The sequence below is a fragment of the Dama dama genome, chromosome 12 (genome assembly GCF_033118175.1).
Source record: "Dama dama isolate Ldn47 chromosome 12, ASM3311817v1, whole genome shotgun sequence".
Taxonomy (NCBI): Eukaryota; Metazoa; Chordata; class Mammalia; order Artiodactyla; family Cervidae; genus Dama; species Dama dama.
Genome location: NC_083692.1, coordinates 37,662,964 through 37,683,008, shown reverse-complemented (window position 1 = coordinate 37,683,008; position 20,045 = coordinate 37,662,964). Strand labels below are relative to the sequence as shown.

The 20,045-nt window shown below is 53.8% G+C and overlaps 1 protein-coding gene across 1 annotated transcript in view; it reads right to left on the bottom strand.

Annotated features, from left to right (window-relative positions):
- The window catches only part of DUOX1 (dual oxidase 1), a 34,419-nt gene that overhangs the window by 11,487 nt on the left and 2,887 nt on the right, over positions 1–20,045 (bottom strand). Inside the window, exons 3-25 of the mRNA XM_061157039.1 lie at positions 18,840–18,923; positions 18,490–18,654; positions 17,521–17,708; positions 17,181–17,382; positions 16,910–17,076; positions 16,485–16,545; positions 16,267–16,363; positions 14,551–14,641; positions 13,434–13,536; positions 12,999–13,171; positions 11,258–11,433; positions 10,930–11,048; positions 9,984–10,121; positions 9,195–9,308; positions 8,237–8,436; positions 7,400–7,585; positions 4,971–5,196; positions 4,605–4,698; positions 4,165–4,340; positions 2,016–2,085; positions 1,673–1,804; positions 954–1,132; positions 486–716 (exon numbers count right to left, since the gene is read on the bottom strand). Coding sequence (XP_061013022.1) covers positions 486–716; positions 954–1,132; positions 1,673–1,804; positions 2,016–2,085; positions 4,165–4,340; positions 4,605–4,698; positions 4,971–5,196; positions 7,400–7,585; positions 8,237–8,436; positions 9,195–9,308; positions 9,984–10,121; positions 10,930–11,048; positions 11,258–11,433; positions 12,999–13,171; positions 13,434–13,536; positions 14,551–14,641; positions 16,267–16,363; positions 16,485–16,545; positions 16,910–17,076; positions 17,181–17,382; positions 17,521–17,708; positions 18,490–18,654; positions 18,840–18,923 — 3,372 coding nt within the window. The remainder of the gene's footprint in view (positions 1–485; positions 717–953; positions 1,133–1,672; positions 1,805–2,015; positions 2,086–4,164; positions 4,341–4,604; positions 4,699–4,970; positions 5,197–7,399; positions 7,586–8,236; positions 8,437–9,194; positions 9,309–9,983; positions 10,122–10,929; positions 11,049–11,257; positions 11,434–12,998; positions 13,172–13,433; positions 13,537–14,550; positions 14,642–16,266; positions 16,364–16,484; positions 16,546–16,909; positions 17,077–17,180; positions 17,383–17,520; positions 17,709–18,489; positions 18,655–18,839; positions 18,924–20,045) is intronic.

The window sequence follows — 20,045 nt, the reverse complement described above, 5'->3', positions numbered from 1 at the left end:
TTAGAAGTTCATTCCTGGGAATTCCCTGGTGGTCCAGTGGCTAAGACTCTGCGCTCCTGATACAGGGGGGCTGGGTTCGATCCCTGGTCAGGGAACTAGATCCCACATGCCACAACTAAGACTCTATGCAGCCAAATGAATAAAAATAAATGTTAAAAAAAAAGTTCATTCCTTTGGTTTCTTTTGCAGAATTATGTTTTAAAACATAAAAGTTGGGGGAGATCACACACTATTAAGTGCACTCATTTTGGGGTGTGAGTAACTTGTCAGTGGGAAGTGGTGAAGTGAACTTGACAGCCTGGGGCAGTGAGGGACTCCCGGGCTTACTTCACACCACCGCGGGAGCCACCGACATCCTATGAGAAGAACATCTAAGACTCAGGCTCACGTAACACGCGGGTGGAGAAGAGGGGGGCTCTCAGAGGAGGGGCAGCCTGCAAGGGGCGGAGGAGGTGGAGAAGATCCCTGAGACTCCCAGGCCCTGCCTGTGAGGACGATGGCAGTAGAAGCAATGAGGCGATGGAAGTCCACGGCGGCGTCGAAGGGCACGTAGCGGTTGAGGAAGGTCTCTCGCAGGAAGGTGATGAGGTTGCGGCACATGGTGAGCAGGATGTAGGAGAACATGAAGGAGATGCTGGCCGCTGTGCCGCGCGACAGGATGATGCCCACACGGGTGGTGTCCGTGATGCCCTTGTGGTGAGCCGCAAAGGCGTAGTCTGCAGAGGGTCCTGGCGGGTGAGCGGAGCGCAGCGCAGGCCCAGGCCCGCGGCCACCACTGCCTGCCACAAGCCTCCCGCAAGCTCTATTTGAGCCGGCACTTGGCTCTCCTGAGGCCCCGCCCCAGGGCTGTCACTCATTGCCGCCCCGCCCCGGGGCTGTCCGTCACTCGCTTAGGCCCCACTCCCCGGGCTGTGGCTTATCCTAAGCCCCGTCCCTCCACGGCTGTCACTCACAGTAGGCTCTCTCCAGGAACAGGCCCCCTGCAATCGCGTAGAACACCGCCAGGCAGCCTATGTGGCGCCGGTAGTTCTCAACGAAGCGCTTGAACTGCTGCACTGTCTGGTGACGACGGCTACGTTGAAACTTCTCTCGGTGAGCCTCGGTGAACAGCAGGGGCTGGAACGATGTCACCCTGGGAGACAGGAAGTCTTGGTTCTCAGCTAAGGACCCGATGCTAATATGGACCCGGTCTCCAGAGGGGAGAAAGGAGCATCAAGTCATTCAAGACAAAGTAGGGTGTAGACCTCAAAGGCTCCTAATTACCACCCTCCTCAAGCGGGCTGTCAGTGAGGGGACGCCCTTGCAAATGGTCACTCTGTCACTCTCTTCTTCCAGTCCGTAGCTCTCAATTCCCACCAGCTCTATTCTCATCCTTTACTGGAGGCTTAATGGACTCTTCCTCCAGGAAGCCTTCCCTACCTCCCACGCATAGGTGACCACTTCCTTGAGTTCTGAAGCCTTCTGTTCTTACCACTATTATAGTATTCATCAGTGGGACACTGTGACTATCACTGTACCAGACTATCTCAGCAGACTGTGACATTCTTGGGCAAGGACTGTTCATCTTGCCCACACCCCCAATGCCAGCACAGTGCCTGGCGTCGAATAATCAATGTGTGCGTGCCAAAGGAATGGGTGAACTGTTTGGGCTAAAGGGAAGGAGCAAGCGTACTTCTTGCCAAACCTCCGGCGAATCTCCTGGGGAGGGTCTGTGTCATTGGGGCACTGCAGTCTCCGTGGTGTCAGCTCCACCCCGATGTCAGTGTCCTTTCGGGGACAGCGAGCACTCACTCTGGGAGAGGGACTAGGACAGGAATGCAGATTAGGATGGGACCTTGGCCGCCTGAGCCACCTGGTTCTCTGCTGCCCCTCCCATAGGGCTTTCTCTGCCCTTTTCTAATTTGCATGAAAGCACTACTTGGGCTAGTGAAGGTTCTGATCCCAGACATTCTGGGGAAATAAAATCACCTCCCTGACCCCAGCTCTCCCTCCAACATCCCCAGATGAGGGCTTACCAGAGCTTCTCCTGGCTAATGTAGGAGGCTCGCCGGCAGAGGTCCTTGATGACTTCAGGTACCTCCACCCCTGCAATGCAGAGCCAGGCTAGCTGGAAGCTCAGGGTCCAGGGCCCAGGAGGACCTATCTCAGATGCACACCACCCACCCCATGTCCGGACACTGTAGAGGGTCCCTGGCCAGTACACTGCCTCTGGGTGAGCCAGCCTCAGCCTGTGATCCCAGTGGGAACTAGACTCAGCCATGAGGGGTTAGGGAGAGGGTTTGAAACCAAGGGGGCCAGGCAGGCTCCCCTGAGTATGTGTCCAGTTTCAGTCCCCCACCTGAGACTGGTATAAGGCCTGTGGGCTAGGGTTCAGGAACTGTACACAACCTGCCTGCTAAGACTTCAGTTCAGTTCAGTTCAGTTGCTCAGTCGTGTCCGACTCTTTGCGACCCCATGGACTGTAGCCTACCAGGCTTCTCCGTCCATGGGATTTTCCAGGCAAGAATACTGGAGCGGGCTGCCATTTCCTTCCCCAGGGGGATCTTCCCAACCCAGGGACCGAACCTGGGTCTCCCGCATTGTAGGCAGACGCTTTACCGTCTGAGCCACCAGGGAAGTCTGCTAAGACTACTCAGCCACAAAACCCTGCTAAAGACCCTCTGGCTTAAAAACTCCCAGGAGTTAAGTGTGGACTCTAGGTAGTACATGTATGGGAGATGACTATAAAATTCTTTCCCCTTTTCTGTGTTTGAAAGTGCTCGTAATAAAATGTTAGGGGTTGGGAGGAACCCTTCCAGAAGCTGCCAGCGCTGAGGGGCAGGGCAGGACTGAGCTGCAAATCCAGGTTCTCACAGGAGGCCTGGGAACATCCAGGTCACTTTCAAGTGCAAAACCAGCCTTGAAGATTACCCTGGTCTACAGCCCAGAGGCCAAAGTGATTAAACTGAATTTAATGAAATGAGTGTTTTAAAACAAAGAATAGATGTCTGTTCTCTCAAATGGTTCAGCAAACAACAGATGTTGGAAAATGGTAACAAATGGCAAATGTAGGTGAAGGGCAAAGGGATGCTCCTTGTATCATTTTTACACCTTTCCTGTGGGTTCATGATGTTTCCAAGTGAAATACAGAGGAAACAGCAAAGCACAACAACAATTAAAAACCAAGCAAAATAGTACTTAGTGTTAACACTCAACTTAATCCCCAACCTGGTCCTCCCCTCCACACCAGGGCCTGGATGTCCCAGGACTCTGGTCTAGGCTCACTTCCTGGCACCTATCCCTGCTTTCCCCTCAGGCCCAGGTGCCTGTCTGGGAAAGGTGGGAAATTGCAGAATCAGGAGTGCTGGGTCTGTGTTCTACCAACACCCCCCTCTCGCCCTGGGGACCAGAAGCCCTGACCAGAGGCCGAGCTGTGTTTTATACAATTCACCCCTCACCCCATCTGGGCTGCTCAGCCCCCCAAATTCTCATAATACTGGGAGGGACTGGGTTTGGTCTCAACATGTCCCAGTGAGAATTCCAGGCTGTGAAGACTCTGTAACAGCCCAGAGGAGGCCACAGGCAGTCCCTCTGCCTGCTACCTGGCCCCTCTTCACCCTGACTCTAGCCCCTACTCACCTGAGTCAGACATAGGTGGGGCAGGTAGTCAGGGGGAGGGAAAAAAATAGAGTGGGACTCCATATACTTAGCAAACATTTAACAAGCACTCCTCCAAGGGGTAAGGTGGCAAATAAAACCAGAGCAGCCCACTGCCACCATCAGACACCCCAGCTGAGATGGGTATGACCAGGTACAAGGAGACACGTCTTCCCTCCTGACGTGGGCACCAGGCACTGGGGCCTTTGACAGGAAAGCAGAATTCCACCTGCCATCCCCCACCCTATCCTGACCCTGCCCACCCCACCAGCAGGGCTGCACTATGACTTTTCTGGGCCATGGACACTACTACCTTTCTGCATTAAAATATTATATTTTAATAATTATGTTGGTATAAAGAAGAATATAATCCAGACTGGATACATTACATGTTTATCATCATTATTATATTAATTCATCTCACTTTAAAAGAAATATAAACAGTTCCATGGCACCTCAAAGCATGTGGGCCCTAGGCAGGTGACTGCTGTGCCTACTGAGTCAGCCGTGCCCAGCCCGCTGCCCCACCTTTGACACACAGCTGGGTGAAGCGGAGCTCGCTGTCGTGGTCCCGAAGCATGAAGTGGAAGTCCTCCCACGTCAGCTCCTGCTTGTCCTGGAAGCCTGACTCCCGGAACATGGACTCCACCACCTCGGTCAGCTGGGTCTTGGTCAGGCAGTTGTTGGAGATCTCGATGAAGGACCTGGGGCCGGGGGGAGGGAGGCCATCAGGCCCCAACAAGCAGCCTGCATCTTAGATGCAAGGCCATCCCAACAGACCTTCAGAGCTGAGCCAATATGGAAGGGCCCCGACTGACTAAATCCCAAGCCCTCTCCTAGTTACAGCAGTCTCTGGCTATATGGCCTCTATATCTGCTGTTTACCTCCTGCTCCCTCCTTCACATCCCCCCTCTCTCCCCCACAGTCCCTGCTCTGGCGCACTCTCCCAGCTCTCCTGCAGCACCAACCTCAGCATTCTGATGAACTCGTCCTTGGAAATGAGGCCATTCCCATCAAAGTCATACATGCGGAACATAAGGCGAGACTTCTCCTCAGGGGAGCCTGGGAGAAGAAGGACCCTGTGAGAGCCTCGGCCCACCTGCCGACACCCCAGGCTGGCCAGGAGGAGCCTCACACTGGATCCACCCACTGCTGGATGCAGCCAGGGTTTGCTCTGCTTCCTGACCCCTACCCGGGCATTCCCAGGTGTCTGCCACAACTGGAGACCCGGCCGCAGTGCTTCCCCGTCACTTAACAGGTCAGCAGCACTCCAGCCTCAGTCTGCAGCTCTTCTCATCTCCTCCTGTCTAGGTAATCACTCCCTCCTCCCTCACCTTTCATGAAGACCACCAGGATGTCGAGGAACTCCCGGAAGGACAGGTAGCCATTGCCGTCTTTGTCGGCCAGAGAAAACATGGACTCCACAAACATGTCTTGGGGCTTGAGGCCCAGGGACTCGGCGAACTCGGCCCGGCTCAGCTCACACGTCAGGGCCTCCCGCACCTTCTGCGATGAGTCCAGGGGCAGGGTACCTGCGTCTGCCTGGTCGATGTCCAGCACCTGTACTTGGGCAGCAGCAGAGAGGGGAGAGAAAAAGACAAGGCTTCCTTGACTTGAAGGCCAGTGCAGGCTTTTGGTGCCACCTTTTAAGGTGACTGCTCAGCACCACCACTGCTAAGTACTAGCCCATCAGCCCTGTGAGTGGTCCCTGGGCCTCTGTACTAGCTGATTGGACTGGGGATGTACACTTGACCCAAGCAGAAGGTCTGGAATTGAGACTGGGAGGTCCCAGAACAGTCTTGACCTGAGTGTAAGAAAACAACCATACTGCTCCTTCATGTGCTCAGAGACATAGAGACAGGAGGAAGTGGGGGGTGGGGGGTGGACTTCCCTGGTGGTCCAGCGGCTAAGACTCTGTGCAGGGGGCCTGGGTTCGATCCGTGGTCAGGGAATTAGATCCCACATGCCACAAGTAAAGTCCCAGCATGCCACAACTAAGACCTGGCACAGCCAAATAAATAAATAAAAGGAAGCAGGGGCATGGAGAAAATGGAGGCAGCCTGAGACAGAAGTGGCCTTGTTTGATGACAGCTTTCCCTTTCCTGATCCCTTTCAGGCCAGATCACAATCTTCCCTTTGGACTTCCTGAGACACCACTATGTCCTCAGAGTCACTGACCCTCTGTCAGTGCTGGTCTGAGCAGGTGTCTCTTATCTCCAAAGGAGTTTTAACTGAGAACATCTTTAGCTGGGCTGAGAACACGTTGGGTGGAGGCAAGGGGAATTCTCATGGCAGGCCATCTTCAGCCCACCCTCCCCAGGACTGCCTGATCATAAGGACAGACAGTGAGGGAAGCAGGCCACTGCACCTGCCTTCCCAGCCTGTCTACTAGGGGCCTCCAGGTCCAGCCGGCTATGATTTCATGAGCTAAACCTCATTGCTTCAAGCAAGGTGCTGTGGTAGAAAGAGCCTGGGGCTGGAGACAAGAGACCGGGGTTCATGTTCCCTACTCTGCCACCCACTCACACTGCGTGACCTCAGGTAAGTCTATTCAGCTGTCTGGCATTCATTTCCTCATCTGTCTTTCTTATCTCACAGGGTCAATGAGAGGTTGTGTGAGAAATGTTTTGAAAGCACTGAGCAGATAGAAAGGGTTGGCAGCTACCCCCAGAATACAGTAACACACCCTCGACAGTTCCCAGCACAGGGAGTTCCCAGATCACTTTGGGTCCTAAGCTGAGAGGAGGTGCCCAGGTCCTGGCAATGAGTCACCCCAGTGAGGGGTCCCTCCACTCTCCTGCACACTCAGGTTCAGCTTGGAGGAGTGAATGACATGCCATGTGCCTGGCATGTGATGAATGACCATTAAATGGTACCTTCCTTCATAAATCCTCTCCCCAGCCAGCCAGCCCTGCTCCTTCTCCTCATTCATTTTCTGCCCCTCTACTAGGCATCTCTGCTCAGCCCTTCATGCTGCTTTCTTCTGAGACAAAATTTTTCCAACTTGCATGCTTGCCAAATCTCACCTCCACCAAGACTACCTTACGTCGGCCTGAAGCCTTGCTACCTTTTCTGAACTCCTAGACCACTTACTTCCTGGATCTCTTTTGTCACTGTCATTCTTCCCAATTATCTTTCTTCCTGTGCTCACACCATCTTCCTGGGGGGATGATAAACTCCACTGGTGGGGGCCCATGCTGTATTTATCCTTCATCTCCCAAGCTTCTCCTCTCCACTCTTCTGCTCCCAGGCTGCCTGCATTTCCATACCAGATAGGGACTGAAGTCCTTGCAATTCTCTTCCTATCTTGTTTACCCACATCCTCCCAATAGACTAAAAAATCTGCAAGGCCCATCGAGGCCTCTGACAGCTGTGCTCCCCCAAGGACACGTGACCAAGGACCCTCACTGCCCCCATACTGCTCATCTCACCCTAAGTTCCTGCAGCCATTGGGACAGGATGAGCTGCATGAGGGCAGAAAAGTGGTTAGCTGTGAGGAGTGAAATAAGAAGTGACACATTCAGATAACCCCCTTCCTGGCCATTGCCTCCCTGGAGTCTTACAGACGAGAATGGGCTTGGGAAGGGGGCAGGAACATCTCCTTATAGCAAGGTCAGGTAACTTGGCCAAAATCACAGCAGAGTTGATTGTTAGCTAAGAACCTGGGGCTTCTAACCTTCCCTGGTGTCACCCCCGGCCTCACACAGGTAAGGGCACCACTACAGGCAGACGCATGTGGACAGAACCGATTCCACATACACACCTGGGAGAAAAGGTGCCTGAAAAAGGTCTCCAGGAGGTGGCTCCGCTGCTCCCGTGTCACTGCGGCCCTCATCAACTCCTGCTCTCGCAGCTCCCACTCCTGGAAGCTCAGCCCGCTCTCCTTCAGAGCGCCCCGCAGGCTCTCCACCATCACCTGCCGCTCTTCCTCCAAGTCAAACAGCAGCACCTATGAAGGAGACATCGGAGAGCAACCACGTGTCAAAGCCTTGTGAGGCCAGAAGGTTTATGTGAATCTTGTTTTTTTTTGGAGGGACGGCGGAGGGCACTGGAAAAATCACCCTGGCCAAAGAGATATTGTTAATCCTGGGCTTCGTGGAGTTAAGTAGCTTGCTTGCAGGTGCAGAGGTAGCATGCAAAGGCACATGTGCAAAGTTATGCTTCCTCTCTACTCCATACTGGAGAAGGGATGGGAAGGCGGGAAGGGCAGAGGATGGAGAGACCCAGAAGCTGGACAGAGTCAGAGCCAAAGACCAGCACCTGACTGAGCTCCCCTCCAAAGCTCTAATTCATCAGATCCTGCAGCCAGGGACAGGAAAGAGGGCCCAGCTTCTTCTAAGGACACACAGCTAGGGCCTGCCAGGCATTCGTAGAAAGGAAGAGGGCAGACTGAGTCTGCAGGAGCAAAACGGACAGTGGAGACAGTGGCATCCAGAAGACTCAGAGCAGCACAGACATGTTCCAGTTTATCTCACTATCCAGCACTCCATCCAGGGACTAGGAGCTAGAAACTCTGCCTGGTTCGGGGCCCCTCCCCTCCACCTGGCTCCCCCCATGGCTTAGGCTGCGGACAAAGAGCCAGGGGCCAGCTGGGCCATACCAGGTCATACTCCTTGGGGATCTTGAGCAGCAGGGCACGGCGTCCGTGGTTGCTGGACAGGATGAGGTTGACCTGCTGTGGGAGCCGCAGCTGGATGGTGCGGAGCACAGAGAGCCTGCCGTCCACCACGTGGATCTGCCCGGGCTGCAGGTGGACCAGCACAGGCCGGCAGGGCTCCTTGTGGCCCTGCCATTCCATTGCTGGAGAGAGATGAGGCTGGGTCAGCTGGGGGCTTCCTCCCCACCCCCTACCCCCTGCTGCCTCGGGGAGGAAGAGGGCCGGCTCAGGGCTGGAGTTAGATCAAGGCCTCTGAGCTCCATGTCCTGTCCTGCATACTGGAGGTCATTCCCTCCCAACAGTTGCGCCTCTAGTCCATGAGCAGCATAACTACCATGTCCTGGGTGTTGACTATGTGTCCAACAACGTACCCAGTGCTTTGTGTGAACTATTTTATTTAATGTTCACAAATCTATGAGGTTAGTGCTATTGTTATTATCATGTTACAGATGAGAAAAAAATAGGATTAGATAGATTAAAATTTGCCTGAAGTCCAATAGCCCATAGGGGTGGAACCGAGATTCTAATCCTCAGTGAATGTGATTCTAGACCTTCCTTAATGACTTCTCCGTTGCTTGAAATTCCAGTTGTGAGACACTGCAAAGCAGCAGTTCTCGGGAATTTGTGCATCACAATGAGCCTGTGAAATGTAGGCAGGGTCCCATGACTCCTCCCTGTGAGTCTATCACATTCTGTTTTTTTCGGGGACCATCGGGAGGAGCTAAGGAGGATGGAGGACTCCTGATCTGATTCCTGCCTAATGCCCCAGTGACACTTCCTGCCTGACCCAGCCTGTCCAGAGGCCTAGAAAAGGTCTTTGCCCTAGGCTGCTGAGAGAGGCAGGGGCTGTAGCCTGGAGTCATGACCTCCGCTCCCCAACCCTGGCCAGTCCCAGGCCTACCTTTTATGCCCCCCACGAGCTTCTCACACATGATGCTCTGGCGGTCTTGGCCCTGAAGCCTCTTTAAATTTCTCCTCCGGAGCTGGGCAACGATCCAGGCACTGAGCAGGCTCACTGAGAGGCAGAAGCAGTAGGATGCTCAGAGGAAGGTAGAGGTCTGGGGAGATCAGTGACTTCTTTCCCAGGTTTCTTTCCTTGGCAAGAACCCCTGCTGTCCTCACCTCCTAGGTAACCCATTCAGTTGTCTCAAATTATGAAGTGCCCCGGGAGGGAGGTGCTGTGCATCCCATGGGAAGTCTTGTGGAGCATCTAAGGTGCCTGCCTACCCTTGTCTGCTTCTACCACTCGGGTCCCTTCCCAGCTAGAAACTGGTCCTTGTGCCGGAGACTGGACCCACTCTACTAGGCTGCTGGTCGATCGACACACTTAATCAAAGACTAAGTTGCCCAAGCCGTTGCCCCAGCAGCTACATCCCAGCCCTGCTTCTCAGGCAGGCATTTGATTCTGACAGTTTCCCACGCCGAGGCTCCTATAAATTGCTGTGGATTGTGGGTTGCCCATGGCTCCTGAACCAATCTGGGCCCTGCAAGGGACCCCAGAAGAACAGGAAGACAATTCCCCCTGGAGCTGACTTTTGTGTCGCTTTAATACTTCTCACGTCCTGCCTGCTCTGATGTTTTCATCTCCTCGGAGGAACAGTACTCTGCATTTGTTGGTTATCATAAATACATCTGACCCCACCCCCAGCTGACACCTCTCACCCAGCCCCACCCTGCCCATCACTTTTACCCAAGGGGAAGCAGCACAGAGTCCCAATGGTGACCCCGAAGCCAAATCCACTGCCTTCAAAATAGTCCCGCATGATGGGGGGAGCACAGGCTGGCAGGCCTTCGGTGCTGAGCTGTCCTGGCTGTGGGCAGGGGTCTCCTGGGAAGACAGAGGAATGTACAGGCCTGGGGGTGCTGGCCCACATGCTCTAGGACAGGATCACCGAGGAAGTTAGGGTGGCAGAAAGAGTTCTGGGAAGCAGAGGGGAGGGGGCTTCTTACCCCTGCCATTGTACCAAGGATGTGGCATCTGCCTACTTGGGTAACATGTGGATAAAAAATGAACCTCAACCTGTCTCTCCCCCACACGCACATAATACACACACACACACACACACACACACACACAGCCCTTCCCTCATCACTGCAGTGGGGTTAGGATATCCTTGGCCACCTGATGCGAAGAGCCAACTCATTGGAAAAGACCCTGATGCTGGGAAAGATTGAAGGCAAAAGGAGAAGGGAGTGGCAGAGGATGAGATGCTTGGATGGCATCACTAACTCAGTGGACATGAATTTGAGCAGGTAATGAAAGACAGAGCAGAGCCTGGTGTGCTGCAACCTCCATGGGGTTGCAAAGAGTTGGACACAACTTAGCAACGCAACAACAACAAAGGATAGCTTGACCCCCACAATGCTATAACCATCCTGGCCAAATGTGAGCCTCCTCACCAGGTCTCTCTGCATCTCAGTACTACCCTCGCTTGGGTACCTGCTGGGGTTTTACAGAAGGGATCCTACATGGCTGTATGTGACCACCGGGGGCCCCAGAATCCACGTCTTCAGGGGCAGAAGCAGGGACACTCCCCACATGGAGTCTACTACCCAGTCACCCTGAACCAAGCCCCCAGCTGGGGAGGGCTGAGGCACCAGATCCCAAACCCCACAAAGCGCCCCGGGCCACTTACCAGCATGCCAGAAAAAGACACTGGGCTGCAGGGCCCCAGGGTCCACCTTGGTGACAGCTACTAGGACATCCCGTAGGGAAGTGTTTCTGATCTCTACAATCTCTTTTTCAGAGAACAGCCTGGGAGTGGGAGAGGTGGGGAGCTGTTGAGATGGGTGAGCAAGGCAGGCCTCTAGGCCCAGGAACCCAGATGAAGGAAAAGACACAAAGCGTTGGGGAGGGAGTGGTGGGTCAGCTGGGAGTCAAGGGCCCATGGGGGCCATTCATGGGCAGAGGGTCTGGGATCCAGGCTGAGGTAGAGTCTGAGGTGGGATCCAAGCAGGCCTTACCCATTCTTGCTGTTCTCAAACCAGTAGCGGTCGCCATCCCGCAGTCGCACAAACTGATCAAGGACAATGGTGCTGAAGAGGGGTCCAGGGTCCCCATGGCTCTCCAGGAGCCCCCCAGGGAGTAGCTCCAGCCGGGACAGGTCCTGATTGTACAGGGCCGCCGTGGCCTCCAGCACCTGGAGCCAAGAAGGGAGAGGAGTGAGTGCAAAGATTGAGTACCTGCCCTCCAACCAAGAGCTGGCTCCCAGAGATCAGCCCCAGGGATCATCATAAAAAAGTGACAGTGATGATAAGTCACTCATTATGCGCTGGGCACTGCTCTGAATGCTTTCTATAAGTTGACTTATTTATGAGAATTCTCTCACAGACTCAGCTGCTTATTTATCAAGTTAAAACAAAACAGGCAGGCAGTCTCCTAGGTGACTTGTTCTTGAAAAGGTATGACAGTTGAAGGGTCAAAATCAGCACGAAAGTTGAATGGTTGAATGATAAGTCAGAAAAAGCTTCTAATCTTTACAGGTTAAAAAAAAAAGTCTGGAAAATCGAATCCCTTCATATCCATTGCCTTTTAGAGACAGTATACGAACAGTGTCGTTCACCTGACTTTTACTGTAGTTCTTTTCTCCACAATGTAAATAATCACTGTGTGCTATGCTGTTCTTAGTCTCTCAGTCGGGTCTGACCCTTTGAGACCCCATGGACGGTAGCCCGCCAGGCTTCCCTGTCCATGGGATTCTCCAGGCAAGAATACTAGAGTGGGTTGCCATGCTCTCTTCCAGGCGGATCTTCCCAACCCAGGGATTGAACCCAAGTCTCCTGCACTGCAGACAGATTCTTTACCATCTGAGCACTGGACCAGCTTAATTCCAATGAGGCCCAACTGAAGTTAAGGATTTGCTGCCTTTGGCATAACTGGTGATTCCTATCTACATGTTGATTTTATAAAGGTTTCAAGCCTCATGGACATATCACTTCTTTATAACCTTTCAATTCTCCACTTTCCAATAATTTTATAAAATAGTGAGGGCAAAAGCAATAAAATAATTATTGACTGCTAGCTTCCCCAGTGGCTCAGGGGTAAAGTATCCACTTCCAATGCAGGAGAGGCAGGAGATGAGGATTCAATCCCTGGGTCAGGAAGATCCCCTGGAAGAGGTATGGAAACCCACTCCAGTATTCTTGTTGGGAAAACCTCATGGACAGAGGAGCCTGACTGGCTATGGTCCATGGGGTTGCAAAGAGTCAGACACGACTGAAGTGACTGAGCACAACTGTAGAAGCAGTGCTGTGCCCAAAACATAAGGCAGCCAGAACTGGTCTGCTGGCTGGCAGGCCATGCCGTTTGCCCAGGTGATAGCTCAGAGTGTGACAGCTGACTCTCCAAAAGCAGCTTGAATATTGGCAATACGAAAGTACAGTTTGTTCTTGAGTTAAGGACCTCCTAAGCTCATTCAGGGAGTTCTTGGGAAGAGTAAATGAGATGAACCCTATTAAGTGCAACAGATGCTCTCTAAACATTTGCTGGATCTGCACAATCGCAGAGTCTAAACCTGATCCTGCTGGTCTGGTAACTTCCATCCTGGCGTGTGATCCTGCGAAAAGCGGCCTGGGTGAGCTCTGCCCTGTCCACCAGGTGCTTGCCTCTGGGGCCTGTGTCTTGCTGTCTGTCTTCTGTGTCTCAACCCAGTGTGCCCTGGACCTCCCCCCCGGCCCCACCACCAGGGGCCCAACCCCTTCTCACAGTGCTATCACTCTGGGAGAGGGCTGGGTTGATGTCCTGCCATCTGGTAACTGGAGGCAGGCCCAGGGTTGCCCTGGCCTTGGTGTAAGAGGGCAGGCCCAGATCCCGGCCCCGGAGCAGGCAACTGGCCAGGTGGTCTGTGCGGGAAAACTTCAGTGGCCCAGGCCAGAAATCTGGGGATGAGATACCGAAGAGTCTGAGGGAGTTCCTGGACCTCATGCCCAGGTTCCCACCAGCCCTGGGACCCCAGCCATACCCACAGAGAGGGAGCTGCGGTCTGCAGGTCAGAAGCTCCATCAGCAATGAGACAGTGTAGGTTCCCCATCCCTCGTCGCCCCCCAACCGGCATGCCTCCCTGCCCGATTCTGGAGCTCCCACTGAACTTCTTCCCAGGGGCCAGGGCTGCATAGCCTGCAGGGACAGCCTCAGCCTCACCTCGCACGTCTTCCACCACCACATGGTCCTCTCGCTCAGCGATCTGGGAGGCCATGCCCAGCAGTAGCGCATCCACATCTTCAGCTCTTTGTAGGTTGGGGTGCTTTAGGGGTGGGGAGAGGGGAGAGGTGTGGCTAAAGAGGCCAGAGGTTGGGCAGTCAGGTTCCCTCAACCCCACACTTTGGGTCCTGGGCCCACCCAGTCCTGCTGTTTGCTCCCAAACTGGGGGGTCATTCTTCCTCTACAGCTTGGTTCCCCACTCAGGATGAACAATGTCCCCATCCACCCAGAGTGCATGCTGCTAGGACACAGGTCTCCACAAGCACAAGGGACCTAAAACTTTACCTCTGTCTTAGGAAATTTGATGGTACAGTTGCCAAAGGCACTAGGTCTAGGTCTTGGCCCTTGCTCTGTTAGCAACCAGTTGTGTGACAGGACCTGTCTGAACTCAGTGTCTTGCCCTTAATAAAAGGGCCTTATTAATAAAATATGTAAAATAATACAAAGCAGGACACTGCTTTTATTAGCAGGATTTATTAGCAGGACACTGACTTCTCTTTCAGCCCAGATCTATGACTCTGTTTTCCTCTTCCCTCTTTCCTCTTACCTGCCCTCTATGAACACACTACATGGAGTATCTGATTTTGCTTTAAATGAATGGTTAATGCTCCTTACCCCTAGTGACCTGGACAGATGATTCCTGTTCATCTCTCAGAATTCCTCCCTCCACCTTGCCCTGCTCACACATACACATTCACACGCTGCCCAGGTGTGTCTAACTGGGAAGTTTCCTTGGGGGAAGGGATGGCTGGGGTACTCCAGTGCCTACAGGGGAGAAGGAAAACCTAGGAAGAAGTGACCCATGCAGCGCCACATCAGCACAGCCCCCACGCCCGTGCCTCACACTGCCTTGAGGTGGGGGAGGAGACTGACATTTGATGGTGCACAGCTACCTGGTCATCTCAGACATTGGTAGGGGAGAAGGTTGAGGTGCCCAGGGCTGCCTCCTCCACCCCAGCCCATCCCAGCTGGCTACCTCAGTCTACTGCCCACCTTTACCACACACCCTCAGACAGACAGACAGACACACACACACACACACGCCCTCAATCCTGACCTCTCGGCTCCAGTAGCTGTTGCAGACCCGGAGAGCTCTGGGGACACTTGAGTTCCTATTGATGACCCCCTGGAAGTGGCAGCTGGCATTTCTGAAATGAAAGGAGCAGGTTAGTGGTGACTGAGGCTATGAAGTCCTAATGTCAGGCAGGCATCAGCTTTGGTCTCCAAAGCTAGAGCCAAGGACCTAGGTCATTGCTTCCTTAAGGTGGTGTGTGGTCACGTTCTGAACAATCTGATTTTTGGATGCTCCCTCTCTCCACATTAAACCAAATTTCTAAAACTGTATCCCATATTTTGCCATGTTTCACTCTCTCCAGCTCTCTCTCAACAGATAAAGATATGGATATGGGTATAGATACAGTTACAGATAAACTGTCAACTGAAAAAAAATGCACAACATAAGAGATGTGAGTTCCGATTTTATTCAGGGAACTTACTGAGGACTATAGTCCAGGAAACAGTCTCTGAGTAGCTCTGAGAGGACTACTCCAAAAAGGCTGGGAGAGAAGCTAGTGTATATATATGATGTTGGCTAGAGAATGGGTGCAAACACCCATCTCTGTAGAAGGTTACTGCTAGTCATGAAGATCAGTTATCCTGGTTAATGGTTTTTGTGTTTTTCTATGTATTGGGAGATAGAAGAATCTGGGGTCATTAAAAATATTTTTTCTGAGATATCTCTAGCTATCTAAGGAGTCTGTTTTTCCAACGCACAGAGTGCCTTATCCTTTTTTTGGTCCCAAATTCTTTTTCAGGGTATACTGTTGGAAGATAGCCGCAGTGGTTGATTCCACAAGTGGTTCCTTGTGGAACTGGATGGTGGGCAACATTCTTTATATATATTTATATTTATGTATGTAAATTAAAACATATAAAAGGGATTATTAATCATTTTTTTGAAATTTCTTGTCTATGGATAACTCAAGTACTACAATTTCTTAGCCATCATCAGCCATATCCAGAAATTGTTCTAGAGTAAAAAAAATCTAATCCATGAATTGTTTTAAATTATAATGCAGCTGGAAAAAAAATAGACTGCCATGCCTTGTTTTATATACTTTTAACTTAATACGTGTATGTTTTTAAAGTTTCCCTCTCATTATTTTGGAGCCAACACTTTTCTCTTTTCTTCAGCTCTCACACATTTTTATTGTAATACCCTCCAAAGGCTTATAAGCCCCATGTTCTGTTCTTATAGCTAAGAATGCCCCTAGTGTAGTGTCAACACCTGAGGTGCAGACCTGGGGGCTTTGTGATTCACCCTCTGAACCTCAATTAACTATCTTTAATTGGGGGGATTGATATCTACACCAGTTGCAAAAAAGTGAACATTAAGGTGCTTAAAAACCACAGTGATTGGAACTCCCCTAGTGGTCCAGTGGCTAAGACTCTGTGCTCATAATGCAGGGGGCCTGGGTTTGAGCCCTGGTCTGAGAACTAGATCCCACGTGTGGAACTAAAATATCCTGTGTATGCTGCAATGAAGACTGAAGATCCCAACTGCCGCAACTAAGACCTGGCATGGCCAAATAAATACTAAACACACACACACACAGTGATGTATTTTTTAAAACAATTGTCCTTCTTTCCTTCCCTATTCACTCTTCCCTGGGGAATGGGCATACTTCAGATTGATAAACCAGTCCTGAGGGTAGATTTTTCTCAATATTCACCTCCACCCCTCTACACACAAACATCTGAGCCCCTCCCTCACCTCATGTAGACGCCAGGGGGCACCATGGTGGAGAAGAACTGCTCAGAGGCAGCCAGGAACTCCGGGGAGATGCTGGGGTCCAGGAAAGGGCGGTATCCTGGCAGGAGTGTAGAGGAGATAGGATTGGTAAGATTGAGCCCTTAAATCACCCAACTTCCCCCCGCCCCCACCAAAAAAGTTCCAGCAAGTTCTCCCTTCCTCCCTCCCCATCCCCTCACCTGCATATTCCGGGGGCATTTTCCGCAGGAAGCTGGGCAGCCACTCATACATGGCGATGTTCTGAGGGTCAAGAGAGGGGAAAGGGGAGGCCAGCGCTGTAACAGCCAGGCCACGAGAGATCTGAGCTCAAGGAAGGCTTAGGTGGGAGATGAGGACCAGGCAAGGGCAGTCACGGGAGAGACTCTCAGACAGAAGAGGTGCGGAGGTTCCTGTTCCCCACAAGCAACCAGGGCAAGCGGGTGGGGAGCGGGCTGCGAAATGATAATGACTGGAAAACCTCCTGCGTGAGTAGCGCTTTGCCTGCTTATCACCCTCAGGGGCTTTTCCTAGACGGCAGCTCTCTGGAGAGGGGGTGTTTCTGGCGGGGTCGTCCAGGACCGAGGGCTCTGGAGTCACCCGGGGACCAGGCCGTGGGGGGACCCACCTGGTAGGTGGCGATGACCCTCTTGCGCGCGTGCTGAAACAGCTCCTCGTCCCCCCAGAGCGGATGCCGGCGGGCCAGCCTCTGCGCCCACAGGTTGTGATAACGGAACCAGAGCAGACCCAGCGCCTGCAGGAAGGGCTCGCGGTTCCCTCGCTCGGCCCCGAAGGCTGCACGCGCCGCGGGAACGCAGGGAGGAGATGAGCTCGGGCTGGACCGCCGGGCGGCCCTCGCCGGCCCCCGCCCGCACCTCCTCGGGCCCCCGCCGCCTCACCGTACAGCCCCCGCGGCCCGCGGCGGCCCGTGGTGGGATCCGGCGGTGTCCACATGAGCAGCGGGGCCTGCGCGGCCCGCGGGAAGGCGGGGTCGGGCCCCGACGCCAGCTGCCCCCCGGAGAAGCTCCGCAGCTCGTCGCTCCAGGAGTGCGAGGATCCATAGATGGCGCTGCCGTCCAGCCAGCCGGTCACCTCGTTGGTCTGCGGGGACGGCGGGAGGCTGAGCCGGGGGTCGGGCGGCCAGGCGGGTCCGGGAGGGCTGAGGGCCCGCGGGTGTCGTGGGTGCGGCGCGGTTGCCTCGGGTCCCACCAGCCCCCCATCCCCGCCTGCTGCGCTCACCAGGTCCCGGGGGTTGCTGGGGCTCTGTCCGGTCTCGGGGTCCCAGCGACTCCTCTGGAAGGGCAGGACCACGTCCCCGCTCCGGTCGCGGTCGAACACGGGATCTCCGGGCGGGATGTGGATGTTGAGAAACTCGGCTGGGCAGCCAGACTTTTCCACGCTCACCAGGTCCGACAGCACGTGGTAGCCTGCCAACAATTGGGGAGGGCGCGGTAGGCCCAGCAGAGGGCCCCTGAGCCGTGTATCGAGACCCCCAGCCCCTTCCCTTCAAGCTTTAAAACACTCAGAAGCCATTACGGGCAAGTCTAAGCCTTGACCTCCCCACCCCTTACCAACCCTTTGTCCAAAGTGTTTTCATTGTCAAGTTTGGGCTTCTCCTTGGTAACTGGGAGGTGCCCGTGAATGTGCCTAGGCAGCAGGGCTGGCAGCACTGGCTGCGACATGCAGCTGGGAGCAGCCTGCCCAGAGGGCCTGCCGGCCTCAGCGGGATGCTGCCCACTGGAAAGCAGGTAGGGGCACCAGGGATGACCAACAGGAGCTGAGCATTCCTGCTCAGAGCCAACGACCCCCAGTCAGTGGGGTCAGGCCCACCTAGCACCCCCATTTTGCCAGCCCATCCTCAGCCTTCGTACCAGAATCAGCACCCTGCCCTGAAGCTGTCCTAGGAGCCACAGGGGCAGAGTGAAAACAGAGTCCCATTCAGGAGTGAGCCCTTTGGGGATTATGCCCATGGTCCTCTCTTCCCACTCCCATCAACAGCTTAAGGTGGTGCAGATTTATGCCTCTTCCTTCTCCCCCTGCTCCCACACCTACCCCACCACCCCACTGACTCCTCTTCCATCTCTCACACCCCTCTCTCAGACCCTCCGTCACTTCTCTCTGTCACTCCCTGATGACATAGAGGTGTCAGACACAGAGGTGTTCACCTGACCCCGCAGACCTCCCTTCCCCAGAGGTTGAGGCCCTCACCGAAGAAGACCCCCAGCACTGTGCGGTTTCGCAGCGAGGCCAGCCCTGCGGGGCCCCTCATGGCGGCGTTGCTCAGGGCCCGGGGGTTGGGCAGGTGAGGCTCTCCCAGGGGCTGGTACACGCCATCTGCATAGCTGGCTGGGACCAGTCGCTGCAGCCGAGAGCCTAGAGGAGGAGAGGGAGGCACAGGATGAATTCTCAGGGGGTTCCCGGGCCCCTCTCCCACGCTCCTTCCAAACCACAGATTCTAAGAGCTTAGGAATGAAGGAGCTTTTGTGGGTACCAGCCAGCCCGTGACCCTTAGTGGTGACTACTATCCTGACTCTGGTCTCCACTTGGCTCTCACCTACCTTTGCTGCCCCATCTGTGCTCCATGAGGTTGTTGTACCACCCATCAAATCGCTGCACCTCCCATGAAATGGAGTTCTGAGATCCTGTGTGAGAACAGAGGGAAGGGGCAGCTGAGCAAGTCAGTGCACAAGAGGACAGCCTGGGTATGGGTCCAGGGGGTCTGGCACTTGGAGCAGCTGAAAGTGGACGCCCAGCACAGTGCAGGAGGAAGGGTGCAGAGGGAGATCACCCAGGGCAAAGTGATGTCCAAATTCAAGCCCAATCTTTAAACTGCTCAGTGGGAAAATATGGCAGGGAGCACTAAAGTTGTATAACTGGTGTGTACTGATAAATGGCCTCAGAGAGGAAGAGGGTGGAGGAGGGCAGTGGTGATGGGGCAAGGGAGGCAGGAATCTTCTACTGCCCTCACACCTCAGCTCCCTGGGGACAGAAACTCTTCCTAGCCTTAAAACATCACACAGTGCAAGAGTCAGCCACTCTTCCACCCAGGGATGGACGTCATTCCGTGACTCACCTGTGGGCAGGGGCAGAATGGAGGGGGCTTGGCCCTGTCCCGTTGAGCAGAGCTCAGAGTAAGGGTGTGAGCCATGGGGCTGTGGCTTTGGGGCCTGTTGCTACTCAGGTCTTTTTCCCAGTTTCTTGGGTGGGATCAGGGACTGACTGGTCATGTGGATAACCTTGCTGCCTCCTCATTATGTTCCCCACATAATTCCTCCTACTGATTCTATTTTATTCTCCAAAAACTAGGATCTAGGAGGAAGCACTCAGCTGTTGAGGGAAGAACTCAGGCAGTGGGGGCAGAAGGAAGAGCGTAGATGTGGAGCAAGGATGCTTCTGGTCAGTAAATCAGATGACCAGCCAGATTTCTTTCCTTAGACTAGGAGGTTACAGGGCTTAGGCTCCGTCTCTGCTCACCTCAGAGAACAGAGCAAAGAAAAGGACTCTCATCAGCCAGAGAGAGACCCTTTCCTCTAGTTGTCGTTCCACTCAGACCAAGGACAGGATCTCAGAGCTACCTTCCTACCCCATGACCGCAGAGCTTGCGCATCAACACACTTATACACATAAACTCACCAGGGGATCTGAGATGGAAGATGACTCAGGCCGTGATGTTTGAGCAAAGAATTCAATTAAGGAACCAGGACTTGGGGCAGGAATTAGGGCGGCCACACACATGTGATTTCTAAAATATGATGAGCCAATGG